This window comes from Pristis pectinata, chromosome 1, assembly GCF_009764475.1.
Source record: "Pristis pectinata isolate sPriPec2 chromosome 1, sPriPec2.1.pri, whole genome shotgun sequence".
In the NCBI taxonomy this organism is placed as follows: domain Eukaryota; kingdom Metazoa; phylum Chordata; class Chondrichthyes; order Rhinopristiformes; family Pristidae; genus Pristis; species Pristis pectinata.
In genome coordinates, this window is record NC_067405.1 from 104,227,765 (window position 1) to 104,252,691 (window position 24,927).

Below are 24,927 nucleotides of genomic sequence, written 5' to 3' on the forward strand. Positions count from 1 at the left end.
CCAAGTTGATTTGATATATGGCCTTCATGGTGAACAATATTCTATTACTTTGACTGAAATGCAACCATTCGTAAGTTACTCTTGTATCAAAAGAAAATTGTTAGGAATGCTTTAGAGATTATTATTTTCCTTCTAAATCAGAAGTTTCAGTTACACTATGAATTTTGCTGATATTAATAAATTAATGAATCTAGATTCATGCGATATTGAAATCCTTTTCTGCTTTTCTTATTTTTGCAGTTATTTGATCAGTATTTAAACTTTATCACTTTGGAAGATGACATGTTCGTATTGTGCAATCAGAACAAGGAACTCATCTCATATCATGGTACCATCTCCAATCTCTTATTTCTGTATTTATATGTGCATCAGAAATGTTTTTCTCAGATTCAAGGCAGTTTTCAATGATTGTTCAAAGTAATAAGAAATTTAAATAATACTTTTAAAATAAAAAAGAAAGATTATGCATTTCCTTTAGCAAGAAAATTAATCCAGGCCTTGTCTGCTGATGAACCTATGGTGTATTAAATTTGATTAGTGGAAGTGCTGTGCCAGAAATCAAAATAGTATTGACTAGTCTAAAACATGAAATATTTTTGTAAATAAAATGCACAATGGTTGAATGTTTAAAAATAATAAGTTATAATGCTACAGTTATTGATCAGAAATATTTTGTGGTTCTACGAAAATCCTTGTCAGATGTCACCTACAAGAAAATACATTCAATTACCAAGATTTTGAAATGGATTTTTGTACTAATAGAAAAGGAAATCCTGAACTGAATAAAAAATGAGAATTGGAAAATCAAGCCCTACTTATTAACTTTTCTGTGCTGCTCTCTGCTTTGTGACATATCTAAATTTAATCTATTCTTTATCTTTTTTTTAGTGTTATTTAGACATGAGTTCAACTCTTGTGTATTAATTGTGCCATAGAAACCTGAGCATAGGAATCCAGGTGGAAACTCCAGTGCAACGCTGAGGGTATATTGCATCATTGTAGCTAATGTCATTTGGATGCAGTTTTAAACTGAGGCCACTTAGCACCTCTTGGGCAAATGTAGGTCCAAGGGCACCTTTTCAGTGAAGGTGAAGAGAGTTATCTTAATGTCATGGCCAATATTTTTTATTTTGCCAACATTACTAAAACATTTTTTTATTTTATTGCTCTTTGTGATAGCTTGCTATGTGTATATTGTCTACTACATTTTCAACAATGTAATAACTGATTATATTTCGAAGGTACTCAAGTGGCTGTAAAGTGCTTTGGGATCTCTTGATTCATGTAAGACACAATATATAATTTGTTTTTTTTCCATCTTAACTCAGCAATCAATCGACCGGATATCACTGATACGGAAATGGAAATAATTATGGACACTCTGGTGGATAGCCTTTTCTGCTTTTTTGTTACGATGGGTAAGTAGACTGTAGCAAATCCCTATTTTTGTTATTGCAAGTGTTTTTAAGGCAGGAGACTTATGAAATTAGTTTAAAGAAAATATACTCTTATGAATTTCTTTAATATTTTCATAAGAAAATATATGATGAATTTCTTTAATATTTTGAATTTCTTTAATATTATGAGGGAGGTTGGGTGTAATGTGCAATTGCACCTCCATGGTTGCCTTCTAAAGGGTTTTGAATCACATGGACGAAATTTTGGGGAAGAGGCCAAGTGGAGGTGTGCTTCTTGAGTAAGGAATCTGCCAGATTACACTGACATATTGACTGATGTTAAATTTGGAGTGGCATTGAGTGAAACTCGATGGTGAGCACATGATGTATGTGCTCTCTGAAATGGCCTGTGGGGAGGGAATCAGCAATTGGATACAACTGCTCTACACAGACATCAGTGGTGCAGTCCATATTATCAGGTGGGAAACAGCAAGCTTCCCCATCAAATCTGCAGTCTGGTAAAGTTGCCCACTCCCCTCTGTCTTGTTTGTGTGTCGTTTTTAGCTTTGTGCTAATTCCATGAGGAAGGATGGGGTGATGATGCCAGGCAGTTGGGGGCACTCGGATCAAAGCTCGCTGAATGTGGATGATGTCATTGTCTTCTGCTGGTATTCGTGATCAGACCACAGATTGATCAGCATCTGCGACCAGCATGAATTAACCTTGTGGGCTGGTGTCAACTGCAGCAAGGATAAAAGCATTTTCTTTGGCAACTTGCACAACCTTCATCATCAAGTCTGTCTACCTGAAGGTGCTGGGAATCTGATTTAGAGGAGCTGGGGCAAGTGCCAAGAATTAGCTGAAGCATATGGCAAAGGTGAAACAGAAATTGAATGTGGGAATGGCACTCCCTCTTGATGGCAGGCAAGAAAATGGTCATCAGGTGTGAGGTGCTCTCACTATGGCTAAACATGGCGCAGGTGTGGACCATACCTGCTTTATATATATATATATATATATATCTATATATCTATCTATCTATATATATATATATATATATATATATGCCTGATTTTTATAAATGACCTGGATGAGGAAGTGGAGGGGTAGTTTAGTAAGTTTGCAGATGACACGAAGGTTGGGGGTGTTGTGGATAGTTTGGAGGGCTGTCAGAGGTTACAGCGGGATATAGATAGGATGCAGAGTTGGGCTGAGAAGTGGCAGATGCAGTTCAACCCAGATAAGTGTGAAGTGGTTCATTTTGGTAGGTCAAATATGTTGGCGGAATATAGTCTTAATGGTAGGACTCTTGGCAGTGTGGAGGATCAGAGGGATCTTGGGGTCCGAGTCCATAGGACGCTCAAAGCAGCTGCGCAGGTTGACTCTGTGGTTAAGAAGGCATATTATGTATTGCCCTTCATCAATCGGGGAATTGAATTTAGGAGCCATGAGGTATTGTTGCAGCTATATAGGTCCCTGGTCAGACCCCACTTGGAGTACTGTGCTCAGTTCTGGTCGCTTCACTACAGGAAAGATGTGGAAGCCACAGAGAGTGCAGAGGAGATTCACAAGGATGCTGCCTGGGATGCGGAGCATGCCTTATGAAAGCAGGTTGAGGGAACTCGGCCTTTTCTCCTTGGAGAGGCGGAGGATGAGGGGGGACCTGATAGAGGTGTATAAGATGATGAGAGGTATTGACAGGGTAGATAGTCAGAGACTTTTCCCCAGGGCTGAATTGGTGGCCACAGGAGGACGTAGGTTTAAGGTGCTGGGGAGTAGGTATAGAGGAGATGTCAGGGGTAAGATTTTTACTCAGGGAGTGGTGTGTGCGTGGAATGGGCTGCCAGAAATGGTGGTGGAAGCTGATACGATAGGGTCTTTCAAGAGACTGTTAGATCGGTATATGGAGCTGAGTAAAATAGAGGGCTATGGGTAAGCCTAGTAATTTCTAGGGTAGGGACATGTTCGGCACAGCTTTGTGGGCCAAAGGGCCTGAATTGTGCTGTAATTGTTCTATGTTCTATACCCCACTCACGTGCCCTGGCAGTCACCTGAGCCCATCTTCCATTTCATCTGGAGTCCAGAATGGACTTCATCCATTGGTCATTGTGTACAGGTCTTCAGTGAAAGGGGGGAAGAATGTTCCCAACATAGTCCTCATTGTGATGGCCATCTTTGCGTGTGGCTGCATTAAGCAGTGCATAGAGCCAGGGTACGCAAACACCAATTGTCACTATTGCTGAGGTTTTTACCTATCCCATTTTGCGATGGGCCTGGCCTTGTTGCCATGCAATGTTCCATTCTGGTGGATCTTGCCATGCTACCTGTCCTTCATAAAAAGGTTTCTGCAGCAAACACCTTTGACAAGTCCACCAGGCAGTGGTGAGCTTGGAATGTCCTAGAGGCAATTTGGAAGAAGGAGACAGTTAATCCTGTGGGACGGTTTCCTGAGTAGACTGTTAAAGTCATTTAGCAGAATGCTTCATCACCAGATCTCCCAAGCATCCACCAGGACCTTGTTTGACTGGCAGTGAGAAGGGCCCTCCCTGTTAGATCCTCCTTGCACAGCTGGACTCTCACTTCCACCGCACACTACCTCAAGATGGTTGCAGCAAGGATGAAATGACCGCCCATCTCCTCATGCACTGTGCATTTGCTAAGAACACCTGGAAAAGGATGCAGTGCTCCTCATCAAGCTTCACAATCAGCAGCTGCAAACGGATCACTCTGTGATCTATGGGCCAATCCCAGGAATACATACTGAGATAAACATCAATTGGTGCTGGAAGATCATCAACCTGATGGAAGATGCACTTTGGTCTACCCAAAATTTGTTGGTTTTCCAATGTAAGAGGTCCACAAACGAACACTTCTGACTGGCACAATCCAAGTGCAGGATTACATGCTGAGGAATGCACTGAAGCTTGGTGCAGCAACTGCAGAGACTCTGAGTGAGCCTTCTGTAACACTCTCTCAAACATTTAACATACAGTATGCTCTGTTGGAGGAAACATGAGCAGCATTGATATATTATAAGGTAATGTATTGAATTGATAGTATTGTGTGTGTGTGAGATTATGACCAAAGTATATTTTTGAAATTAAAAACAAAATGGGTAGAGCTTAAGTTGATGATGAGCACAGCAGGGTGAGGAAACAAAAAAATCTGCTCCTTAAAAAATTAGTAGGTAAGTTTTGGAGCTTTTGAAAATCTTGTAGTTTGATTGTTGGTCTTAAATTAGGTGCTGTTCCAATTATACGATGCTCTCGAGGAAATGCAGCTGACATGGTAGCAGTGGTAAGAAATATATTTTCATTTGTTTCAGTTTGCATAACAAATAATAAGGTTTATACAAACTAGACATGATGCATGATCCATAATGTGTACCTGATAAATTTGTGTTTATAACTGTTTACTGCTGTTAAAAAGTTTTATTTCCAATCAATCAGTAAAACATTAATTAATGTAAGCTGTCAAAATAAAGTCCCACTTGCCTCCTCACATAGATGTTAAGTATCACATATTGTAGAAAGCTCTTGCAATAGTAACAACAGCTTGCTGTAGCTTTAATTAAAATTACCAAGTCATAATGCAGGACTGAATTGGACCACAGCCTAGAGCCAAAGGAGGGAAAGTTAAGGTCAGTGACAAAAAAAAACGAGTGAAAGGGATAGATTTTATTGAGGAAGATTTGTTGCAGAGTGGTTTAGAGAAGGAATTCCATAGCACAGGGCCTCGGTAATTCAGAATATGTCAATTGATTCAAATCTAATGTTATTTTTCTTACCAAACTGTGACTTGGTTTGGAAAGTAAGCACTAATGAAGAAATTAAAGAACCGGTCTACAATACCTCATAAATGTTAACACCAGGTAGCACCACTTACACTGCCACCTAATGCTCTTAAATACTGAGCAGCACGTATGATATAAGTAAGGTGAATGAAGTGTTCTCAACCTATACTTAATACAGGCATTTGGCACTTTTCACATGCAAGTAGAGGGCATAATACCTGTTTTAGGACCTGCATCAACACTGATTTGCTTTGCTCAGGGGGAAGAAAATCTCTGATCATCACATCATTTGCAAAAGGAAAGTAATAAAAATTTTGCATTTCAACTTTACACAGTGACTACACTTCCAAAGCTAAAAGGCTTGGGCAGATCATGAAAGGTGCCTTTCAAGATTTTAGAAATTTGTTAGGTGCTTTACAGCCATTGAATTACTTCTGAAGTGTAGACATGTTGTAATGAGGCTTTTTTTTTAAACAGTTAGTCATCCAGATGATACCCCTTTCTAATTGGCCTTGAAAAGTTGTGGTGCACTGCCTCCTTGCACCTGTGTGATTTAGTAGGGAGTTTCAGACTTATGACATCGAAACTGAAAGATTGGTGTTACTTTCCAACTAGGATAGTGTGTGACTTATGAGTGTAAAATTTTGTATTGGCTGGTGCAAATGTTCTTGCAAACTAAGTTTTTCAGCCTTTTGACAGTTGGTTAAGAAGTCAAATACTTGTTAATTGTGAAAAAGTATAGAGTGCATGATCCAATGTATAATATGAAGTTTGCATTTTTATTTCTAGCTAGAACAAACTGTCCAAGCCTGTATTAGCTTTCTTACCAGTTGTTTCAAGAGTAATAGTTTTGCAATGATTTCCTTGCCTTCTGCTACATAATTAAATAGATGTTTCTGCAATTAAAAATGACTCCAATTGCTTTTCCTAGAAATTGGATAAGAAACTGCGAGAAAATCTACGAGATGCCAGAAATAGTCTCTTCACAGGTGATAGTCTTGGTGGAGGACAATTCAGGTACAATGCGATAAATTAGCTCTGTACAAAAATAATGCAGAGTTGCAAGCAAGTAGTTTTCTACAATTTAGCATTGTTTAAATAAGTAAAAACACTTGCTTTCACTTTTTGTACGTACACATGGTAAGCCATTGCTGGCACAGTGACACAACAGTTAGTGCTGTTACCTCATAGCTCCAGGGACATGAGTTTGATTGTAACTCTGGTACTGTCTGTGTGAGGTTTGGTTATTCTCCTGGTGGCCACGTGAGTTTTCTGCAGGTGTTCTGGTTTCTTCCCACGTGCCAAAGACATGCTGGGAGGTTAATTGGCTACTGTAATACAAGTTAATGGCAAACTGTTGATGGCATGTGTGAGAGTGAATAAGTGCAGGAAAATAAGGAGAAAGGGAATGGAACTAATGGGATTGCAAGCCTGCATGGATGCGTTGAGCCAAATGACTGCCTCCTGTGTCATATAACGATAAGACAATGAAGAAAAACGTTCAAACAGTTTTTGTAGGACATTTTGGACTCTAACATTTCTTTATTAGTCACTTGTATATCGAAACACACAGTAAAGTGCACCTTTGCGTAGAATGTGCTGGAGGCAGCTTGCAAGTGTCGCCACTCCTCCTGCGTCAACATAGCATGCCCACAACTTCCTAACCCATACGTCTTTGGAATGTGGGAGCACCCGGAGGAAACCCACGCAGTCATGGGGAGAACGTACAAATTCCTTACAGACAGCGGCTGGAATTGAACCCAGGTTGCTGGCGCTGTAATAGCGTTACGCTAACCGCTACACTACTATGCCTGGATTCTGACTCAGGCAGTAATCTTTAATTTTGAGCTTTGGTGAATGGTACATTAATATAGTTTGATTACTGTGTGATAGGCCTACACATTATAAATAATATCAAAGCTGTGTTTAATGTTAATGTTTCTCTTGGAAATCAATGGCTACATATTGACTCCCTGAAACACCACCCCATACAACAGCAGGTGGGAGAGGGATGAAGTAGTTAAAAGCTGAATGCAACCCTGACCTGGTGTGAATGTACTTATTAGGGTGTCCAAAAATCCTGCCATGGACAAGAGGGATGCTTAATAGAGTATTTAAATCGGCATCCTAAAGTGAAATAAGGACCTAATTTGAACATCAACTACTGCACTGGTTTTCTAGAGGGCCAGGTTCTAGAGGGCCAGTTCCATAACCTATGTGGTCTCCTATTGCACTTTGCAGACTACGAGGAGCAGAGGTGCTGCACTATGTTATTTCAACAAAGCTAACTACTTCCACTCCCTTTATTTAGCATTTTAATAAGATTAAATGTATTTTAATAAAGAATGACCAAAAGCTTCTTGAATAAAACAGGAAAAAAACCAAATAAATATGATTCATTAGGCTAATAATTCCTAATGTTCTGCTTCAGACTGCATTGTAGCATTTAACATTGAGGCATAGTATTTTTAAGCTAAATGACAGGTCAGCTGTATATTTTTATTATGCAGGTTAGAATGATAAGTGGTTCATGAGTGTGAATGTTAAAAATGCGATTTCTCCTGTACAAATTAAATAACTAATGTGATTAAAGTTGTATTAAAATTTTGCAGTAGATCATCCACAGTTGAAAGCTCTGACAATTTAAGTTTGTTTCTGAAAAATGTTTGGACCAAAAATTCTCAAAAGTCCTATGGCATAGCATGGAGCTTTTGTTGAAGCATGTCGACACGTGAATAGCCTGTAACTTTAATATAGCAAAAAGTCCAGTTCACTTATCTTCTTATATTTTTGTTCCTTTTGCTTCTACTACAGTTTCCAAAGACCATTATTAGTCCTTGTGGACAGAAATATAGATTTAGCAACTCCATTACATCATACTTGGACATACCAAGCCCTGGTTCATGATGTGCTGGTAAGAAATTAACAGTGCAACACTTTGCTTCAATCCTGATGATGCTGTTTAATGGCAATTATGTACGAAGCTATTGAATTATAGTACAAAAAAAACTAACTGATGAACCATGCCCAGGTTATGATGAAAACATTGTCTGAATGGCACGTGCTGTTATTAATGTACACATTGGTTGGCAACTTCTACCAAGGAAGAGAACCTGCATGAGTCGCAAATCACTGTATTAGCTTTCCTAAAACAATATCTCATGTTTAATCTCCCCATTATTTTTCATGAATTTACTTTTCTAAGCACGGCTTGGGAAGTTGCTACTATTTGACAATGTAAGCATGTTTTTAATTAAAATAGGAATAGTCAGTACCTATCAATCAATCTCACTGGACTATTAAATGAATAGTTATTACCTGTATTGTGAGAAATAGAGGGAATATTTCAATTCATTGATTTCTGTTACTTTTTTTTCTCTTGTGTCCCATTCTTCATCCCTGAGTCTTTCTTTCTCTCCAATTCTCCTTCTACACTGGATTTGACATTGAATTCATCCACTCACACTTACTATCCTGTTTATTTCTTAATTGTTTAATGTGAGTGGTTAAGCAGATGTGCTATTTTTTCTGTTATTCAACAAGATCCCAAATATTCCATTGTATATGTCGCACTGTTTACAATTCACACTTCCTGCAACATCAGAGAATTTTCTCACACTTAAAATGTGTAGATTCAAATCCAGTGAGACGCCACAAGATGCACTAGATTGATGCATGTTTACTCAGAAAGTGATTGATTTTTAGATATTAGGAGAATTGCAGAGAACTGGTTCTAAGATGAAAGATCAGCCATGATCTTATTAAATAGAAGAGCAGACATGAGGGGATAAATAGCATACTCCTGCTTCTGTTTTTCAAGTTATAATTTTTATGTTCTTTATGTAAGTCAGTATTAACCTACAATTACCAGTAGATGGTGATGTGATGCTACAGCACTTTTGTTTTATTCAGCACAACTATATGAATTTAAACAATCCTAACTGGCTAAAAGGCCATTTTCTTAACAGCAATTTTTTTTGCCATTGCATGAAATCATTTTAATATTATTGTATATTAGAAATTTGAATTACAGTGGATGGTTGAGATATATTCCGAGTTTAAAGCTTATATTGGTGAAATAACTAGCCTTCTAGAATAGATTCAGTACTCAAAAAAGGAACAGCAAGCTGGCCAAAGCATAATTATGTAATGAATAGGTTCAAGGATGGCCATGTGCATCATCGAGCCTGATCTCTCATTTGCTCAGATCGTGGCTGAGCTTCTACGTTTTATGACTTTGCCCCATATCTTTAGTGCCTGGAAGTCTATCAATCTCCATCTTGACTATGCTCAGATTCGCAGCCTTGTGAGACAAAGAATTTCAGACACTTAAAACCCTTTGAAGAAATTCCTCTCTCATACATGGATGATAAACAGCTGTGGGAACTGTGGTCGGTTTGGTGAAGGATGCAAGATTGAGCAGGTGATTGAGTTGGAGATGAAACAAGTGAGAGATTGTGGTAAGGATGGTGTTTGGCAGCAGCTGGGGAGGTGATGAATACAGATTGATTGGGGTGGGCAAGACAGGGTTTAAAGGCTGGCTTGTTATGCTTAGAGGAAGCTCTCCTGGCAGATAAGCAGTCCTGTAAAGGCACTTGTCATGCATTGAGCTATTCTGTATGGTTTCTCAAGGTCGTGAGAAACTGATCATCTACAGTTAAAAAATAGAATGACTTAAAATGCAACAGTTTATATTCTTTTATATTGATGGCAAGATCAGGATTTTAGTCCTTTCTTATTTGTCCTCGAGAAGGCACTACAAAGGCTTTGTCTTGAACTGCTACAGACAGTGTACTGAAGGAAATCCCATGAATGGATAAGAGATTCCAGTGACTATGAAGTGATGGAATATATTTCCAAGATAGAATTGTCTGATTCAGAGGGGACTATGCAAGGACTATTCTCCATTGTGCCTGCATTTGTGGTTCTTCTGTAACTGACGTCACAGGTTTGGCAGGTGTTGTTCAGGAGGTATTGGCAAGTTTCTGCAGTGCATTTTGTAGACATGTGCATAGTGTTGCCATGGTGCAGTGGTGCACAGTGATACGCTTCCATGATGTTTTAGGTGCGCACTTCCAGGCAGGTACTTTCCTTTCATGCTTCTAACATCTACTTTTATAGATGTTGAAAAAATTTTGGGGAGTCAGGAGATGAGTCATTCAGCCTTCTGACTTGCTCTTGTCTTAGTAATTATGTGCTAATTCAATTAAGTTTCTGGTCCTGCTGATCCCCAGGATGTTGTTGGTTGAGGACTTAGCGGTGGTGATGCAAAGACCATCAAGGGGAATCTGCTTTCATTAATACATGTAATATGCCCTCTCTAAACTCATGGAGCTACTTCCAATTGTAGAAGGCAATTGTTGTGCCTTGACAAACTGATAATTGTGTCTAATGTTCGAGCAGTCATGTGATCAAACAAAGATCATGACATTAGCTTTAACCTCAGCTCCATTCCCCTAACCCATGAAATCATACTCCGATTTAGAGCCTGACCACCAGTTGTTGAAATTCCTCTCCATGTAATTGTGGAAAACATGCACTTTGATTGTGTTGCTCTGCATTTGACATGTTTATAAATGCTTCATCTCTAAGCAAAAAGTAGACCATTCAAAGAAATTTTTATGATTCCAGATTCCATGAGCAAATAATGGAAATGCATTAGATGTAGTTCATTTAGATTTTCACATGGCCTTTGATAGGGTATCCTATAAAAGACGAATAAATAAGGTGGGAGAATGCAGAGTTGGGGAACAAGCAGGAGGGTGAATTGCTTGCCAACTGCAGGATGGAAAGCAGGGCAACGAGATAGCTATGGATAGTGGTGTTCCACAAGAATCAACTTTGGGATCATTGCTGTTCCCAGATTACATTAATAATTTAGATTCTGGAATCGAAAACATTAAATTTCTGAATGATAGCAAATTATGTTGGGAGGGAGCACAGGGGTGCTGTTGATAGTGTCATTACTTTGGAGGACTGCAACAAATTGTACAAGGATATTAATAAATGAATAATTGACAAATGAGGTTCCATACAGATAAGTATGGGAGCATGCATTTTTGGAAGAAGTATAGTGAAGCCGTTTATAACATGAAAGGTGTGAGTATAGGGGTCTAGATGAACCAAGGGATCTCAGAGTATAAATATATCAATCACTAAATCTTGTGGCACAGGTAGGCAAACTCATTAAGACACACCAAACCAAGCAGTGTGGTTCATTTCTGGATGTATAGAATTGAATCATAGGGAAGTTATGCTATACCTGCATCAAACTTTGATTAGCCCACACTTGAAATGTTGCATGCAATTCTGGTTGACAGAATGTGAAAAGAATATTTAGGCACTGAGATGGTGCAGAGAAGATTCGTAGGGATGGTACCAGAAATGTGAGAGTATACTTATCAGGAAAGGATTTCCTTTTTCCTGAGCAATGGAGGCTGAAGGCTGACCTGATAGGGCTCTTTAAAGTAGTGTCAGGCTTTTGCAGAGTGGATGCAGAGAAAATGATTCCACTTGTGGGGATGAGCATAATTAAAAGCCATCAGTATAAAGCGATCACCAAGAAATCCAGTGGGATCTCAGCAAAAGCTTTTTTTAGCCAAGGTGGTCAGAATGTGGAACTTGATACCATAATTTTATTGAAGCAAATAGTATGGATGTATTTAGGGGGAGAATGGGCAAGCATATGAGGGAGAAGGGAAAAGAGCATTGCATTGATAGATTTAGATAAGAAAAGGTGGAAGGAGATTTGAGTGGAGCATATGTGCTGGTGTGGACAGGTTGGACTGAAAAGCCTGTTCTGTGTCACGTATTCGTTCTAATCTCATATAACTACAGAAATGCCATTGGTCTTGATCCAAGCAGTTATTCACCAAATTATTGTCTTGCCCCTCTGGTAACTTGGTTGGTAGTTACTGTACAGAACCACACTGAGCAAATTAGCAGGTTTAAGGTCTGATAGCTGAACTCAGTGGAACTCTGCACTTCCTGCTGATGCTCAATGTAGAAATAGTGCGGTCTTTCTGTATCCAGGGCAGTTGATTTAACAACAGAATGAGTTCATTTTCTTTGTTCTCTCCTGTTCTCTTGACCTGTTGGTACATGAAGAATGGGTACTTGAAATTAGTACCAGAGATCAGCAAGTGTGCCAAATATAGCCCTCCAAGAGTAGATCTGAACAAGTGACTTCCTTCAAACACTCTAGTTTGGAAAAAAAAATGAATATTCATCTTCTTGGAATGAGAACTAAATAATTTTTGTGGTCTCTTTTGTTTCAAAGTTCTCATTCTGTGATCCATCCCCGTGTCTCTTGAAAGCTTAGCTTTCTTAAAAAAAAATGCTTTTTTGAATGAGTGCATTGTGCTATTGCAGATGCTTATCATTCTTCTAAGCCTTAAGGATATGCAAAAATCCCTTTGAAAATATGAATCTTGGAAACTGCACATCCCTTAAGTACCACATCTGCAAACAGTAACACGTCACTTCAGCTTTGAAATCTTATGAGATTTGATGTGACTTGCTTTCATAAGACACTCTTTCCTTTAGGAAATGAACTGAATAATATTATCTACTTTTCTGACTGTCATTTGGTCATTCAAATCTTGTGAGTTTTAAGCATTCTTAATGAATGTTTAGATTTTGCTGGTAATGAATAGTTAGAGAAAAGTATTTGTTAGATTTTTCATGGAAGAGATTGTGGGTTATACTTCAAATTTTTTGCAGTGATTTAAGCATTCAAATCATTCAAAATGTTTATTAACTTAACCCTTTAAAACGATGACTGCATTGGGCTATGAACCCATGATGGCAGAACCTCTTCAGACAGAAGTTAGTATTTTTCATTGCCAGCATACCTATGATGGGAACATGATTCTTCCACACTTTCCCGTCACAACCATCTGTACCCTTTCAGTTGTCCTTCAACTGCCTTTTTGTTGAAAAATATACTTGCTAGATTGCTCAGAGAACTTTAAGCTAATAGGTGAAACATTTGTAGATGAAATGAAAGTACAGTTTTTAATTATTGTGGTCTTGTGTAGGTAAAAGAATTCCACTTTGTATATATGCATCCAATTATATTCAACTCGCTTTGCCCTGTTTGTGTAATAATTCACGTATTTTGCATAATGGCATTGTTTTCATGGGTTCAAAGTGATTCCAGAACTTCTATTCAGAATCTAATAATTACGGTTTCTACAAATGAGTGTGACCCAATACCAGAAGTTTGTCCTGTTTTCAATGCAGTTTCCAAAGACTAATAGTGTTCATACATAATAATTTCCACACCTGATCTGCAAGAACTGATTTTCTGCCGTGTACAATGAGAGAAAATAAGTTTTGAACTTTCTAGTTACAGAACTTACATTTGGGATAAATTTAATATTTTTGGCAAAGCTGGTCCAATGAGAGATGTCTACAGATGACCCCCGCATTACAGCTGTTCAGGTAACAGAAATTCACCGTACAGAATTCACAAATCATTACCCTGAAATTTGAGATGCACAGCAAAATATGCTCTCATGGAATTTGTGTGGGGGAAAAAATTAATAAATAGAACATAGAAGAGAATAGTACAGTGTAAGAACAGGCCCTTCAGCCTATGATGTTGTGCCAGACTAATTAAACTAGTAATTAAATGCCTAACTGAACTAATTCCTTCTGCTCACGCAATGTCTATATCCCTCCATTCCCCACACATTCATGTGCCTATCTAAAAGCCTCTTAAACACCTCTATAGTATTTGCCACCACCCCTGGCAGCGCGTTCCAGGGGTGGTGTTTTAAAAACAAAACTTGCCCTGCACATCTCCTTTGAATTTACCCTCTCTCACCTTAAATGTTTGTCCTCCAGTATTAGACATTTCAACCCTGGGAAAAAGATACCAGCTGTCTACTCTGTTTATGCCCCTCATAATCTTATAAACCTCTATCAGGTCTCCCCTCAGCCTGCACTGCTCCAGAGAAAACAACCCAAGTTTGTCCAACCTCTCCTTGTAGCTCATGCCCTCTAATCCAGGCAGCATCTTGATAAACCTCTTCTGCGTCCTCTCCAAAGTGTCCACATCTTTCCTATAATGAGGCAACCAGAACTGAATGCCATACTCCAGATGCAGCCTAACTAGAGTTTTATAAAGCTGCAACATAACTTCCCAACCCTTGAGCTCAGTGCCTCAATGCCATATGCTTTCTTTACCACCCTGTCAATTTGTGCAGCCACTTTCAGGGAGCTATGGACTTGGACCCCAAGATCCCTCTGTACATCAACACTGTTAAGAGTCTTGTCATTAACAGTGTACTGTCCCTTTAAATTTGATCTCCCAAAGTGCGGCACCTCCACATTTGGCCGGATTAAATTCCATCTGCCATTTCTCCACTCATATCTGCGACTGATCTATATTCCGCTGTATCCTTTGGCAGTCTTCTACACTATCCACAACACCTCCAATCTCTGTTTCGTCTGCAAACTTCCTAACCCACCATCTACATTTTCATCCAGGTCATTTACATATATATCACAAGCAGCAGAGGTCCTAGTATGGAACACCAATAGTCACAACCTCCAGTCAGAATAAGTCGCCTTGGATTCCATGCTTCTTAATCTTCTGGATGAGCCTCCCATGAGGGACCTTGTCAAACGCCTTACTAATAATCGATGTAGACAACATCCATGGTTCTATCTTTATCAATCACCTTCGTCACCTCCTCAAGACTCCATCTCTCAAGGACAGCTTCTACCCCACGGTAATAAGACTATTGAACGGTTCCCTTATACAATGAGATGGACTCTTGACCTCATAATCTACCTTGTTTGACCTTGCACCTTATTGTCTACCTGCAATGCACTTCCCTGTAGCTGTAACAATTTACTCTGTATTCCGTTTTTGTTTTTACCCAGTACTACCTCAAAGCACTGTGTAATGAATTGATCTCTATGAACGGTATTCAAGACAAGTTTTTCACTGTACCTCGGTACAAGTGACAATAATAAACCGATACTAATACCAATCAAGTTGGTAAGACATGACTTGCCCTGCAAAAAGCCATGCTGACTGTCCCTAATTAGACCATGGTCTTCCAAATGCTTATAGATCCTATCCCTAAGAATCCTCTCCAATAACTTCCCTACCACTGATGTGAGACTCACCGTTCTATAGTTTCCAAGATTGCCTTCTTGAATAATGGAACAACATTAACTATGCGCCAGTCCTCCAGGACCCTGCCTGTGGCTAGAGAGGACATTAAGATCTTGGTCAACGCCCCAGCAAACTCATTGCTTGCCTCTCTCAATAACCTGGGGTATATCCCGTCAGGTCTTGGGGACATCCACATTAATGTTCTTAAAGAGACCCAACACTACCTCCTCTATCTCAAAATGCTCCAGCATATTAGCATGCTCCAACTGATCTCACTATACTCCATGTCCTTCCCCTTGGTAAATACTAATGCAAAGTACTCATTTAGGACCTCACCGGCATTCTTTCCCTCCAAGCACATGGTCCTACCCTCTCCATGGGGGTCCATATCCACAGATCCCTGAAAGTTGCCTCACAGGTGGATAGGGTAGTTAAGAAAGCTTATGGGATGTTAGCATTCATAAGTCATGGGATCGAGTTTAAGAGCCGCGAGGTAATAATGCAGCTCTGTAAAACTCTGGTTAGACCACACTTAGAGTACTGTATCCAGTTCTGGTCACCTCATTATAGGAAGGATGTGGAAGCGTTGGAAAGGGTGCAGAGAAGATTTACCAGGATGCTGCCTGGTTTAGAGAGTATGCATTATGAGGAGAGACTAAGGGAGCTAGGGCTTTACCCTTTGGAGAGAAGGAGGATGAGAGGAGACATGATAGAGGTGTACAGAATATTAAGAGGAATAGATAGAGTAGACAGCCAGTGCCTCTTCCCCAGGGCACCAATGCTCAATACAAGAGGACATGGCTTTAAAGTAATGGGTGGGAAGTTCAAGGGAGATATCAGAGGAAGGTTTTTTACCCAGAGGGTGGTTGGTGCATGGAATGTGCTGCCTGGGGCGGTAGTGGAGGCAGGTACATTGGTCAATTTCAAGATATTGCTAGATAAGCATATGGTGGAATTTAAAATAGAGGGATATGTGGGAGGAAGGGGTTAGATAGTCTTAGGCAAGGTTTAAAGGTCGGCACAACATTGTGGGCCAAAGGGCCTGTATTGTGCTGTACTGTTCTATGTTCTACGTTATCCTCTCACTCTTGATGCATGTTTAGAATGCCTTAGGATTCTCTTTAATTTGACTTGCCAAGGACTTTTCATGGCCCCTCCTGGCTCTCATAATTCCTTTCTTGAGTTCTTTTCTAGCTTCTTTATAAACTTCAAGGGCTCAGTTTGATTTTAGCTTCCTAAACTTTACATATGCTTCATTTTTCTTCTTGACTAAATTCACCACCTCTCTTAACATCCAAGGTTCCCTTACCTTTCCATCCTTTTCCTTCCTTCTTACTGGAACATACCTGTCCTATACTCTGTGTAGTTGGTCTTTAAACACCCTCCATATGTCAGATGTGGACTTGCCCAAAAACAGTTGTTCCCAATTAACTCTCCCTAGTTCCTGCCTAATACTCTCATAAATTGCCCTGCTCCAAGTTAATACCCTCCTGCAAGGTTCATACTTATCTATAGCTATCTTAAAACTTAAGGACTTGTGGTCAATGTTCCCTAACTATTCTCCCACTGCAAGGTCAGTCACCTGGCCAGGCTCATTTCCCAACACCAGGTCCAGTATGGCCCCTCCTCTAGTTGGACTACCTACATACTGATTTAAGAAACCCTCCTGGATGCACCTAACAAATTCTGCCCCGTCTAAATCTCTTGCACTAAAGAGATCCCAGTTTATATTAAGGAAGTTGAAGTCACTCATGACAACAATCCTATTGTTTTTACACCTTTCCCTAATCTCCCTGCATATCTGTTCCTCAATGTCCTGGTGGTTATTTGGGGGGGGGGGGGGTTGAGGGGGGCAGTAGTCTGTAGTATAATCCCATCAGAGTTGACTGCAGCCTTCTTATTCTTGAGTTCTACCCATATAGACTCAGTTGATGAGCCCTCCATTATGTTCCCTCTGAGTGCAGCTGTGATGTTGTCCCTGATTAATAGTGTAACTCTTTCCCCTCCCCTCCCCACCCCCACCCCCCCCTTTCCCTCTATGTCTTTTCTAAAATACATTTTTTTTCAACTTGCTTTTCTTGACTTGTGCACTGATGATATGGCTTTGCATTACGGAAAATTGTGATAGGGATTGTTTTCTAGGATCGCAGTCCCCCTCCCCCCATAGCACGGTCAACTATATATGAATTTGATTTGTGATTGATTCAGTACTTCTAAAATAGCCTTCTATGTTAGGGCATTTATAGTCTAGTATTATGAGTAAATGTAATTATGGTTACCCTAATGAGTACTTTGCTTATCAACTTTCAAAACTCTCATTGAAATCAAATGTTTGCAAATGTCTAAATTGTTAAATCTAAAATATTGACACCCAAAACAATGTAATATGTAAATACATTTAAACTTACTAACTCTAACCCTCCTGAATTCAATTGTTTGTTCCCATTTATTTCAACAAGGCCACAGTACTTGCATCAGGTCTAAACTGATGGAGTCTCTGTAGACAAATGTGCTATTTTAAGAGTGAGAGAAATCTCTGGAAATCTGAGGCATTCCATTGAACTCCAATGGAAGTCCATCAGCACAGCACAGATGTTTCAAGGACTCTGGTCAGCTAACTGAAGGTTGCATCTCGCATCTGCTTGGGAATCTGAAGCTTTTGCTCATTTGAATGCTTAAAAGCCAGAAGATGAATATGTTTTGGATAGAATAAAAAGCAATGCAGTCCATGAACAGTGTACATATGTTATCAATGTTCATTTGAAGGATATAGAAGCACTGGGTAGTGGAATTAAAAGCAATAAGTTATTTAGTTAATGTAGAGTTATTAAAGACTGAACTAATGAAATAAACTTAATTCCTCTTGCATTGCCTTATTCTGCCATAAATCAGTGAACATAAGAATCTCAAGTAATAAAAACTGTTTGCTGTAATAAAACTTTGAAGGTGTTATGAGATTTAGGTGAATTTTCCGTGGAGTACCCAGTCATAATTATTGCTGAACATTTCTCTAGCTCTAGGAAAAAAGTGTTTTTATTTTGTGTGTCAACACAAGGGAATCCTGCGTGAATGTGGAAGTCCAAGACTTGTTGGTCGTAATTTGCCAGTCCTGTTCCACTGTTAGACTTCACATGGATTATACAGGTTACAATTTTTAGGTGTGTTTGCCTTAGTCTTTTTTTAATGGCTTTTTGAGAATTTAATCTTTTTAATTTTTCAAAGGATTTGAATGTTTCAATAGTTTTGGAATGCTTAATATCTGCATATTCTGAATGCCATCAGAGGATATTTTTACTTGGCCATTTCATTGGCAAGGTCTGTTCTAGCTAACCCATGTGCATGGATTTTGTCATCCAAGGTCCAACTACACAAAGGCCAGGATCGATCCTTGAAGCTTTGGAACCACAAGTTAGCCTATCGGTTACAAAATGTGACACTATGCAGGGTTAAAGGTGACCATGGGCAGTGATGTGCTTTCAGTAAATTTTGGGCCTGTATCTCCAGGGCACAGTTTTGCAACTTTTAGTTTGAATGGTCTGGGACTATGTAAAAAATGTTATAGTAAGAAAGTTGTTTAAACATTGTAATTTTCTTTCTCCTGGTGCTTCCATTCATTTGAAGTGGGAGGAATTTTTTTGATGATGGAACCTTGCTTGCTTAAGATTTAGAATGAAGGTTTACATTATTTGTACAGGCCATTTGTAGCCCAATGTGGCAATTGATTAGATGATCCAAATCAATGTGGTGATGTTCTATTTAATCCAAAGAAGAGTTTGGCCTGGTGAGCCTTTCAACTTAATGTTCTTGCATTTGATTGGACTGAGAGAAAATAATGATGCACCATTTATTAATGATAAATGATTTGAATGCCACATAGATTATATTTAGAACAAAAATGTTTTGAATTGGAGGCAAATACAGGACTCCATTATGATTGAAGCTATAAAATTTGCAGGGAAGCTATTTAACATGGAGTACGATTTAGCATTGTAAGATACATTTCTCTCTAATGTGCTGATTGTCTGTAATCACTATGTTAATGCAGTTAAATGAAAAAATTACCAAAATTATTTTTTATATTTTGGACATAATTGGTGAAACTTGATCTTAATTTTTTAAGGCGTTTTTCTGGTTGCACTATTCGTCTAGCAAGCATATGGTTTCTGTTTTAGTCACAAAGATTAATACTTCGTACCTTTTATTATCTGCAATGAACTCACTCGATTCACAAACCAGCTAAGTTAACAGAAATGTTTGAAAGGAAAGTGTAAAAACTTTTCAAAAATTTAGACCTTTCACCGTCAGATGGCTCATAATTAATGCCTTTCTGAGTGGCAGCTTTGAATTTCAGTAGCTTTTTAAAACTGTGGATGTTAAGAAATATCCATTCAAAAATAAGTAATGTTAAAAAATACATCTGTTTTTCATCTATGAAAAAAATTTAACATTTGTTAGCCACCATATGTTTAAACGGAAAGTTAATCATTCTCATGGACAGCTAGGACGTTGTGGTTTGGGCTTAGATGAGAGGTGCATCACTAGCTGAATTGGTCAAACACTATTCTTAGCATCTTCTGACTGGCCACAAGTCAAATTATTTTTGTTTTTCATAGGACTTGTGGATTGATGATTAGGTATGACTGTTTGGATGAATAGTGGCATACAACATCAGATCCAAACTCATGGTGTTTTTCAGTTGAGCAATCAGAAATATTTGAAGTTAGAAGTGTTAAATCCAGTACAATAAATGCTTTCAGGGTGCAGATAAGATGAAACAGTATTGAATTGCAAGTGATTTCTTGTGCGAGTCAAATAAGTTGCGTATTTCCAATGGCAACATGTTATTAAGCAAATATTTTTATATTCCATTGCCTGCAAAGGAAAGATCCATTATTTAAATCCACTATATGTTTCAGCTAAACTCTGTTTTTATATTTTTATTGTTTGGAATGTTCCACATTCAGTTTTCTTTTGAAAGAAGATAATTAGTGTTGAGTAATTAAACAAAAATAGTTAGCATATTTCTGATAAATTCTGAACTTTTTCAATTCTCTGATAAATATGTGATGATAATTAAATATCAGATAATTTTGAATCAAAATTCCAAGTGGATTAAACTAGATAGGAATTCATATTTTCTAGTTTGAGGCTTTGCCTGTAAAATTCAGTATGACAAAACCGCTATAGCTTTGCCCAAGGCCAAGAAAATCAGAATTAATGAGTTGGATGCACATGCTAATAGACTAATGTGCCCCTTTGAAGAAAATTTGATGCTACCAAGAAAATAGTGTGTTTTTCTTAGAAAAAGATGGTTCTGCTATTGGTGCAACATATGGTTGTGACTACAGATGAGGGAAGCTCTTTAAAATGTTGACTCTTGTGTATATTTTTGTAAGCCAATTCCAGTTTATTGTATCATGACTTTATTCTAGTAATAACCATAGTCGTCAGTAATGAACTTTTGAGCTTCAGCAGTCAGCTTTTTGGTGCTCCATTTGTACCACTTATGTATCCTTTTGTACTTTTGCTTTTTCTGGGGATTTAATAACAGTGTTAAGACGATTTTGGAGTTTATTTATGAAAAGCTTGAAAATTAGTTTGTTACAAAAGAAGGCTGCAGACCTTTTTTCTCCTTTCCTGCAATTGAAGTACCAGCTAATCATAAAATGGGGGCAATTCATTCTTTCTGCAGAGCTTTCCTTTTACCAACCTGTGTAAACAAAATTAAACTTTTTTCCTTCTCTCTACGCCATTAGCATATGGATTAGTTTTGTACTATCCTGCATCACAAAGGCGCTTGCTCCAAGAAGGGCTTCATTACCTGTAAAATACTTTGGGACATCCTGAAGATTCTCCTTTGTTTTGTTATGATACCTATCATTCAATGTGCATTTATTAGCAACAACTGCACTTAATCTAATTATGAGATTATTGTTACCTTTGCAAGATTAGGTAGATTTAATTAATGTTTCTACAGTTGTTGAGTAAGGAAAGTAAACAATTCACTATACTTCATTCAATTTAGTAAGAAAATTAAGTGCTTTGTCTGGTCTGGAAAGTTAATGGTCACATGAAGAAAATTATAGGTCCAAGTTAGAACAAATAAAGGTTATAATATGACCATTTTCCCTGCAGCTGTGGGATGTGGCGCTCCTTGCATACAATGCTCTTAAAATATCATTTATTGTCTCATGACAAATAACGGTAACATCTGCATGATTAAGAAACAAAATCCCAATATGATGTACTAGCTATTCTCTAACCCTAATTATTAAAAGTTGTTTTTGCTGTAACTACTTATGACTTCAGTGAACAATCAACATTTCTGCCTTTTGTATATACTACTTGGGCAGCATTCTATAAATACTCAGAAATTTTGAAAAGTGAGTTATATATTTTACCCGACCACAGTTCTCCAACACATTATCTAGTCTGGCACTTCGCTTATGTGCTCAGGTACTGTTGCATTATGGGAGGTAATCTTTTATGTGAGATGTTAACTAAGTCTGCGAATTTGGATGGACACAACATCCGTCTGCACCTTTCAAACAAGATTAAGGGAGTACCCATGGTGTTCTGGCCAATATTTATACCTCAATCAATGCCATTGGCTTAACCTGTCATTTTTTTTTCCTCATAGTTGATTCTGGGATATTATTTTGCAAAAATTAGATAATATTTTCCAGTGCATAAGATGGACAGTTAACTCATTGGCTGTGAAGTGCTTTGGGATGTACATGAAAGAGAATCTGTAAATACAAACTTTGCCATATACGCGGTCAGAAACTTGTACAAATGCCTAACCAGTGCAAGAAGTTAAAGAGGCTGTTATCACATAATTTTAATGATTGTCATCAGACATTTCTGAATTTCATAGCTATGTATTGTTTGTCTGCTTCTGTCTGATTATATTACAGTCTTCATGATAAACTATTCAAGAACTTCATCTTGAGTGAAAGAAATTAAGGTGCAATCTATGACTGGAAATATTGAAGTAGTAAGCAGAAAAATGATAGCCATTAGTTCTAGGATTCATAATATTTTGAAACCATTTAGTTAGCCAAGGTTAATAAAATATTTTCCCTTTTTTGAAGACATTGTGTTTCAAACATTTAACTTTCCAAAATCAACTTTTGCTTTCTATTACAACTAATAAACATAATGTTTGAATTATTGAATGCTGAAAATTAGTTGATAGTTCCCACTGATCAAAACATTGCAATCTGTCATTTTAGTATTTGAATACAGATATTTGACTGCATTCTCTAAATAAATTTATATCATTTGCAAATGGTACAAATTTGACCTTGCAAGATGAGAATAGTTGCTAACTTATTTTCTTATTCTGTTGTCTGTGGAGGACTCTGTGCCAAAGTGCACAGCTTTATTTACCTTAGAAGTTGTTTTTGGATGCACGCAGATTCTGTTTGTGCTGAAGGGATTTTACATTTGTACATCTGGAAGTAGCATTCAGCATTTTACACCACCTTAAGTCTCACTCTTTTTAAAAAAAAATTAAATGGACTGTTTAGTTTCAGTATTACTTGCCCTCTCACTTGCGAGTTATTGTATAGAATTGGTTTATTATTATTGTCACATATGCTAAAGGACAATGAAAAACTTGCCTTGCATACCGTTCATACAGATCAATTCATTCCACAGTGCATTGAGGTAGTACAGGGTAAAACAATAACAGAATGCAGAATAAAATGTAACAGCTACAGAGAAAGTGCAGTGCATTGCAGACAATAAGGTGCAAGGTCATAACGAGGTGGATTGTGAGGTTAAGTGTCCATTTTATCGTATTGGGGAACCATTCAATAGTCTTATAACAGCGGGATAGAAGCTGTCCTTGAGTTTGGTGGTACGTGCTTTCAGGCTTTTTATCTTCTGCCGGATGGGAGAGGGGAGAAGAGAGAATGTATGGGGTGGGTGGGGTCTTTGATTATGCTGGCTGCTTTACCAAAGCAACGAGAAGTATAGACAGAGTCCAAGGAGGGGAGGCTGGTTTCCATGAAATGCTGGGCTGTGTCCACAGCTCCCTGCAGTTTCTTGCAGTCTCAGGCAGAGCAGTTGTCCTTACAAGCTGCGATGCATCTGGATAGGATGCTTTCTATGGTGTTTTGATGAACATTGGTGAGGGTTGACGGGGACATGCCAAATTTCTTTAGCCTCCTGAGGAAGTAGTGCTGGTGCGCTTTATTGGCCGTGGCATCCACGTGGTTGGACCAGGACAGGCTATTGATGATGATCACTCCTGGGAACTTGAAGCTCTCAACTTTCTTGACCTCAGCACTGTTGATGTGGACAGGTGCATGTGCACCACCCCCCCTTCCTGAAGTCAATGACCAGCTCTTTTGTGTTGCTGATATTGAGGGAAAGGTTGTTGCTATGATACCATGTCACTAAGCTCTCTATCTCCTTCCTGTACTCTGACTCATCGTTATTTGAGATACGTCCCACAACGGTGGTATCATCTGCAAACTTGTAGATGGAGTTAGAGCAGAATCTGGCCATGCAGTCATGAATATATAGTGAGTAGAGTAGGGGGTTGAGGACACAGCCTTGTGGAGCACCAGTGTTGAGAATAATTGTGGCGGAGGTATTGCTGCCTATTCTTACTGATTGTGGTCTGTTGGTTAGAAAGTCAAGGATCCAGTAGCAAAGGGAGGTGTTGAGTCCCAGGTTTCAGAATTTGGAGATAAGCTTGCTTGGAATTATAGTATTGAAGGCAGAACTGTAATCAATAAACAGTAGTCTAATGCAAGTGTCTTTACTGTCCAGGTGCTCTAGAGCTGAGTGTAGGGCCAGGGAGATGGCGTCCGGTGTAGACCTGTTTCAGCAGTAGGTGAATTGCAATGGGTCGAGGCTTTCCAGGAGGCTGGAGTTAATGCGTGCCATGACCAGCCTCTCGAAGCACTTCATGATGGTGAATGTCAGAGCCACTGGGCGGTAGTCATTAAGGCATGTTACCTTCTTTTTCTTAGGTACCAGGATGATAGTGGTCTTCTTAAAGCAGGTGGGAACCTCAGATTGAAGCAGGGAGAGGTTAAAAATGTCTGCAAATACCCCCGCCAGCTGACTTGTACAGGATCTAAGGACATGGCCGGGGACACCATCCGGGCCAGATGCTTTCCTTGGGTTCACTCTCCAGAAGATTGATCTTACATCCGCAATGGTGGCCATGTGTTCATGTACATTGGAGGCTGTCGGGCTGGGTGGTGACATACCAATCCCCATCAACATTGACAAAGTGTTGCACATTGAAGTTCAATTCATATTTGTGTCCGTTTTAAAGGTTGCACTGCATTGCTAAGTCAGGTGTTGCAGGTAAATCTGTTTGAGGAGATGAATTGCACTGGTTTAGACCAACTTTTTCCCTCTAGGAGACACAGGACTGCAGATATTGGAATCTGGAGCAACAAACAATCTGCTGGAGGAACTCAGTGAGGTGCAAGGTTTTGACCTGAAACGTCGACAGTCCCTTTCCTCCCCACGATCCCTTTCCTCTCAAGCAATCTGCGGCTCTGGCTCTGGCTCTGATCTACTATGGACTAATTGTCCCGGTTGCCCTTTGATTACCATTTGGTCTCGACATCTGGGCA

General features: G+C 38.9%; 1 protein-coding gene across 1 annotated transcript in view; it reads left to right on the forward strand.

Moving 5' to 3' along the window:
- The window catches only part of scfd1 (sec1 family domain containing 1), a 112,322-nt gene that overhangs the window by 14,494 nt on the left and 72,901 nt on the right, over positions 1–24,927 (forward strand). The window contains exons 6-10 of the mRNA XM_052024523.1: positions 241–328; positions 1,329–1,418; positions 4,639–4,694; positions 6,122–6,207; positions 8,005–8,104. Coding sequence (XP_051880483.1) covers positions 241–328; positions 1,329–1,418; positions 4,639–4,694; positions 6,122–6,207; positions 8,005–8,104 — 420 coding nt within the window. The remainder of the gene's footprint in view (positions 1–240; positions 329–1,328; positions 1,419–4,638; positions 4,695–6,121; positions 6,208–8,004; positions 8,105–24,927) is intronic.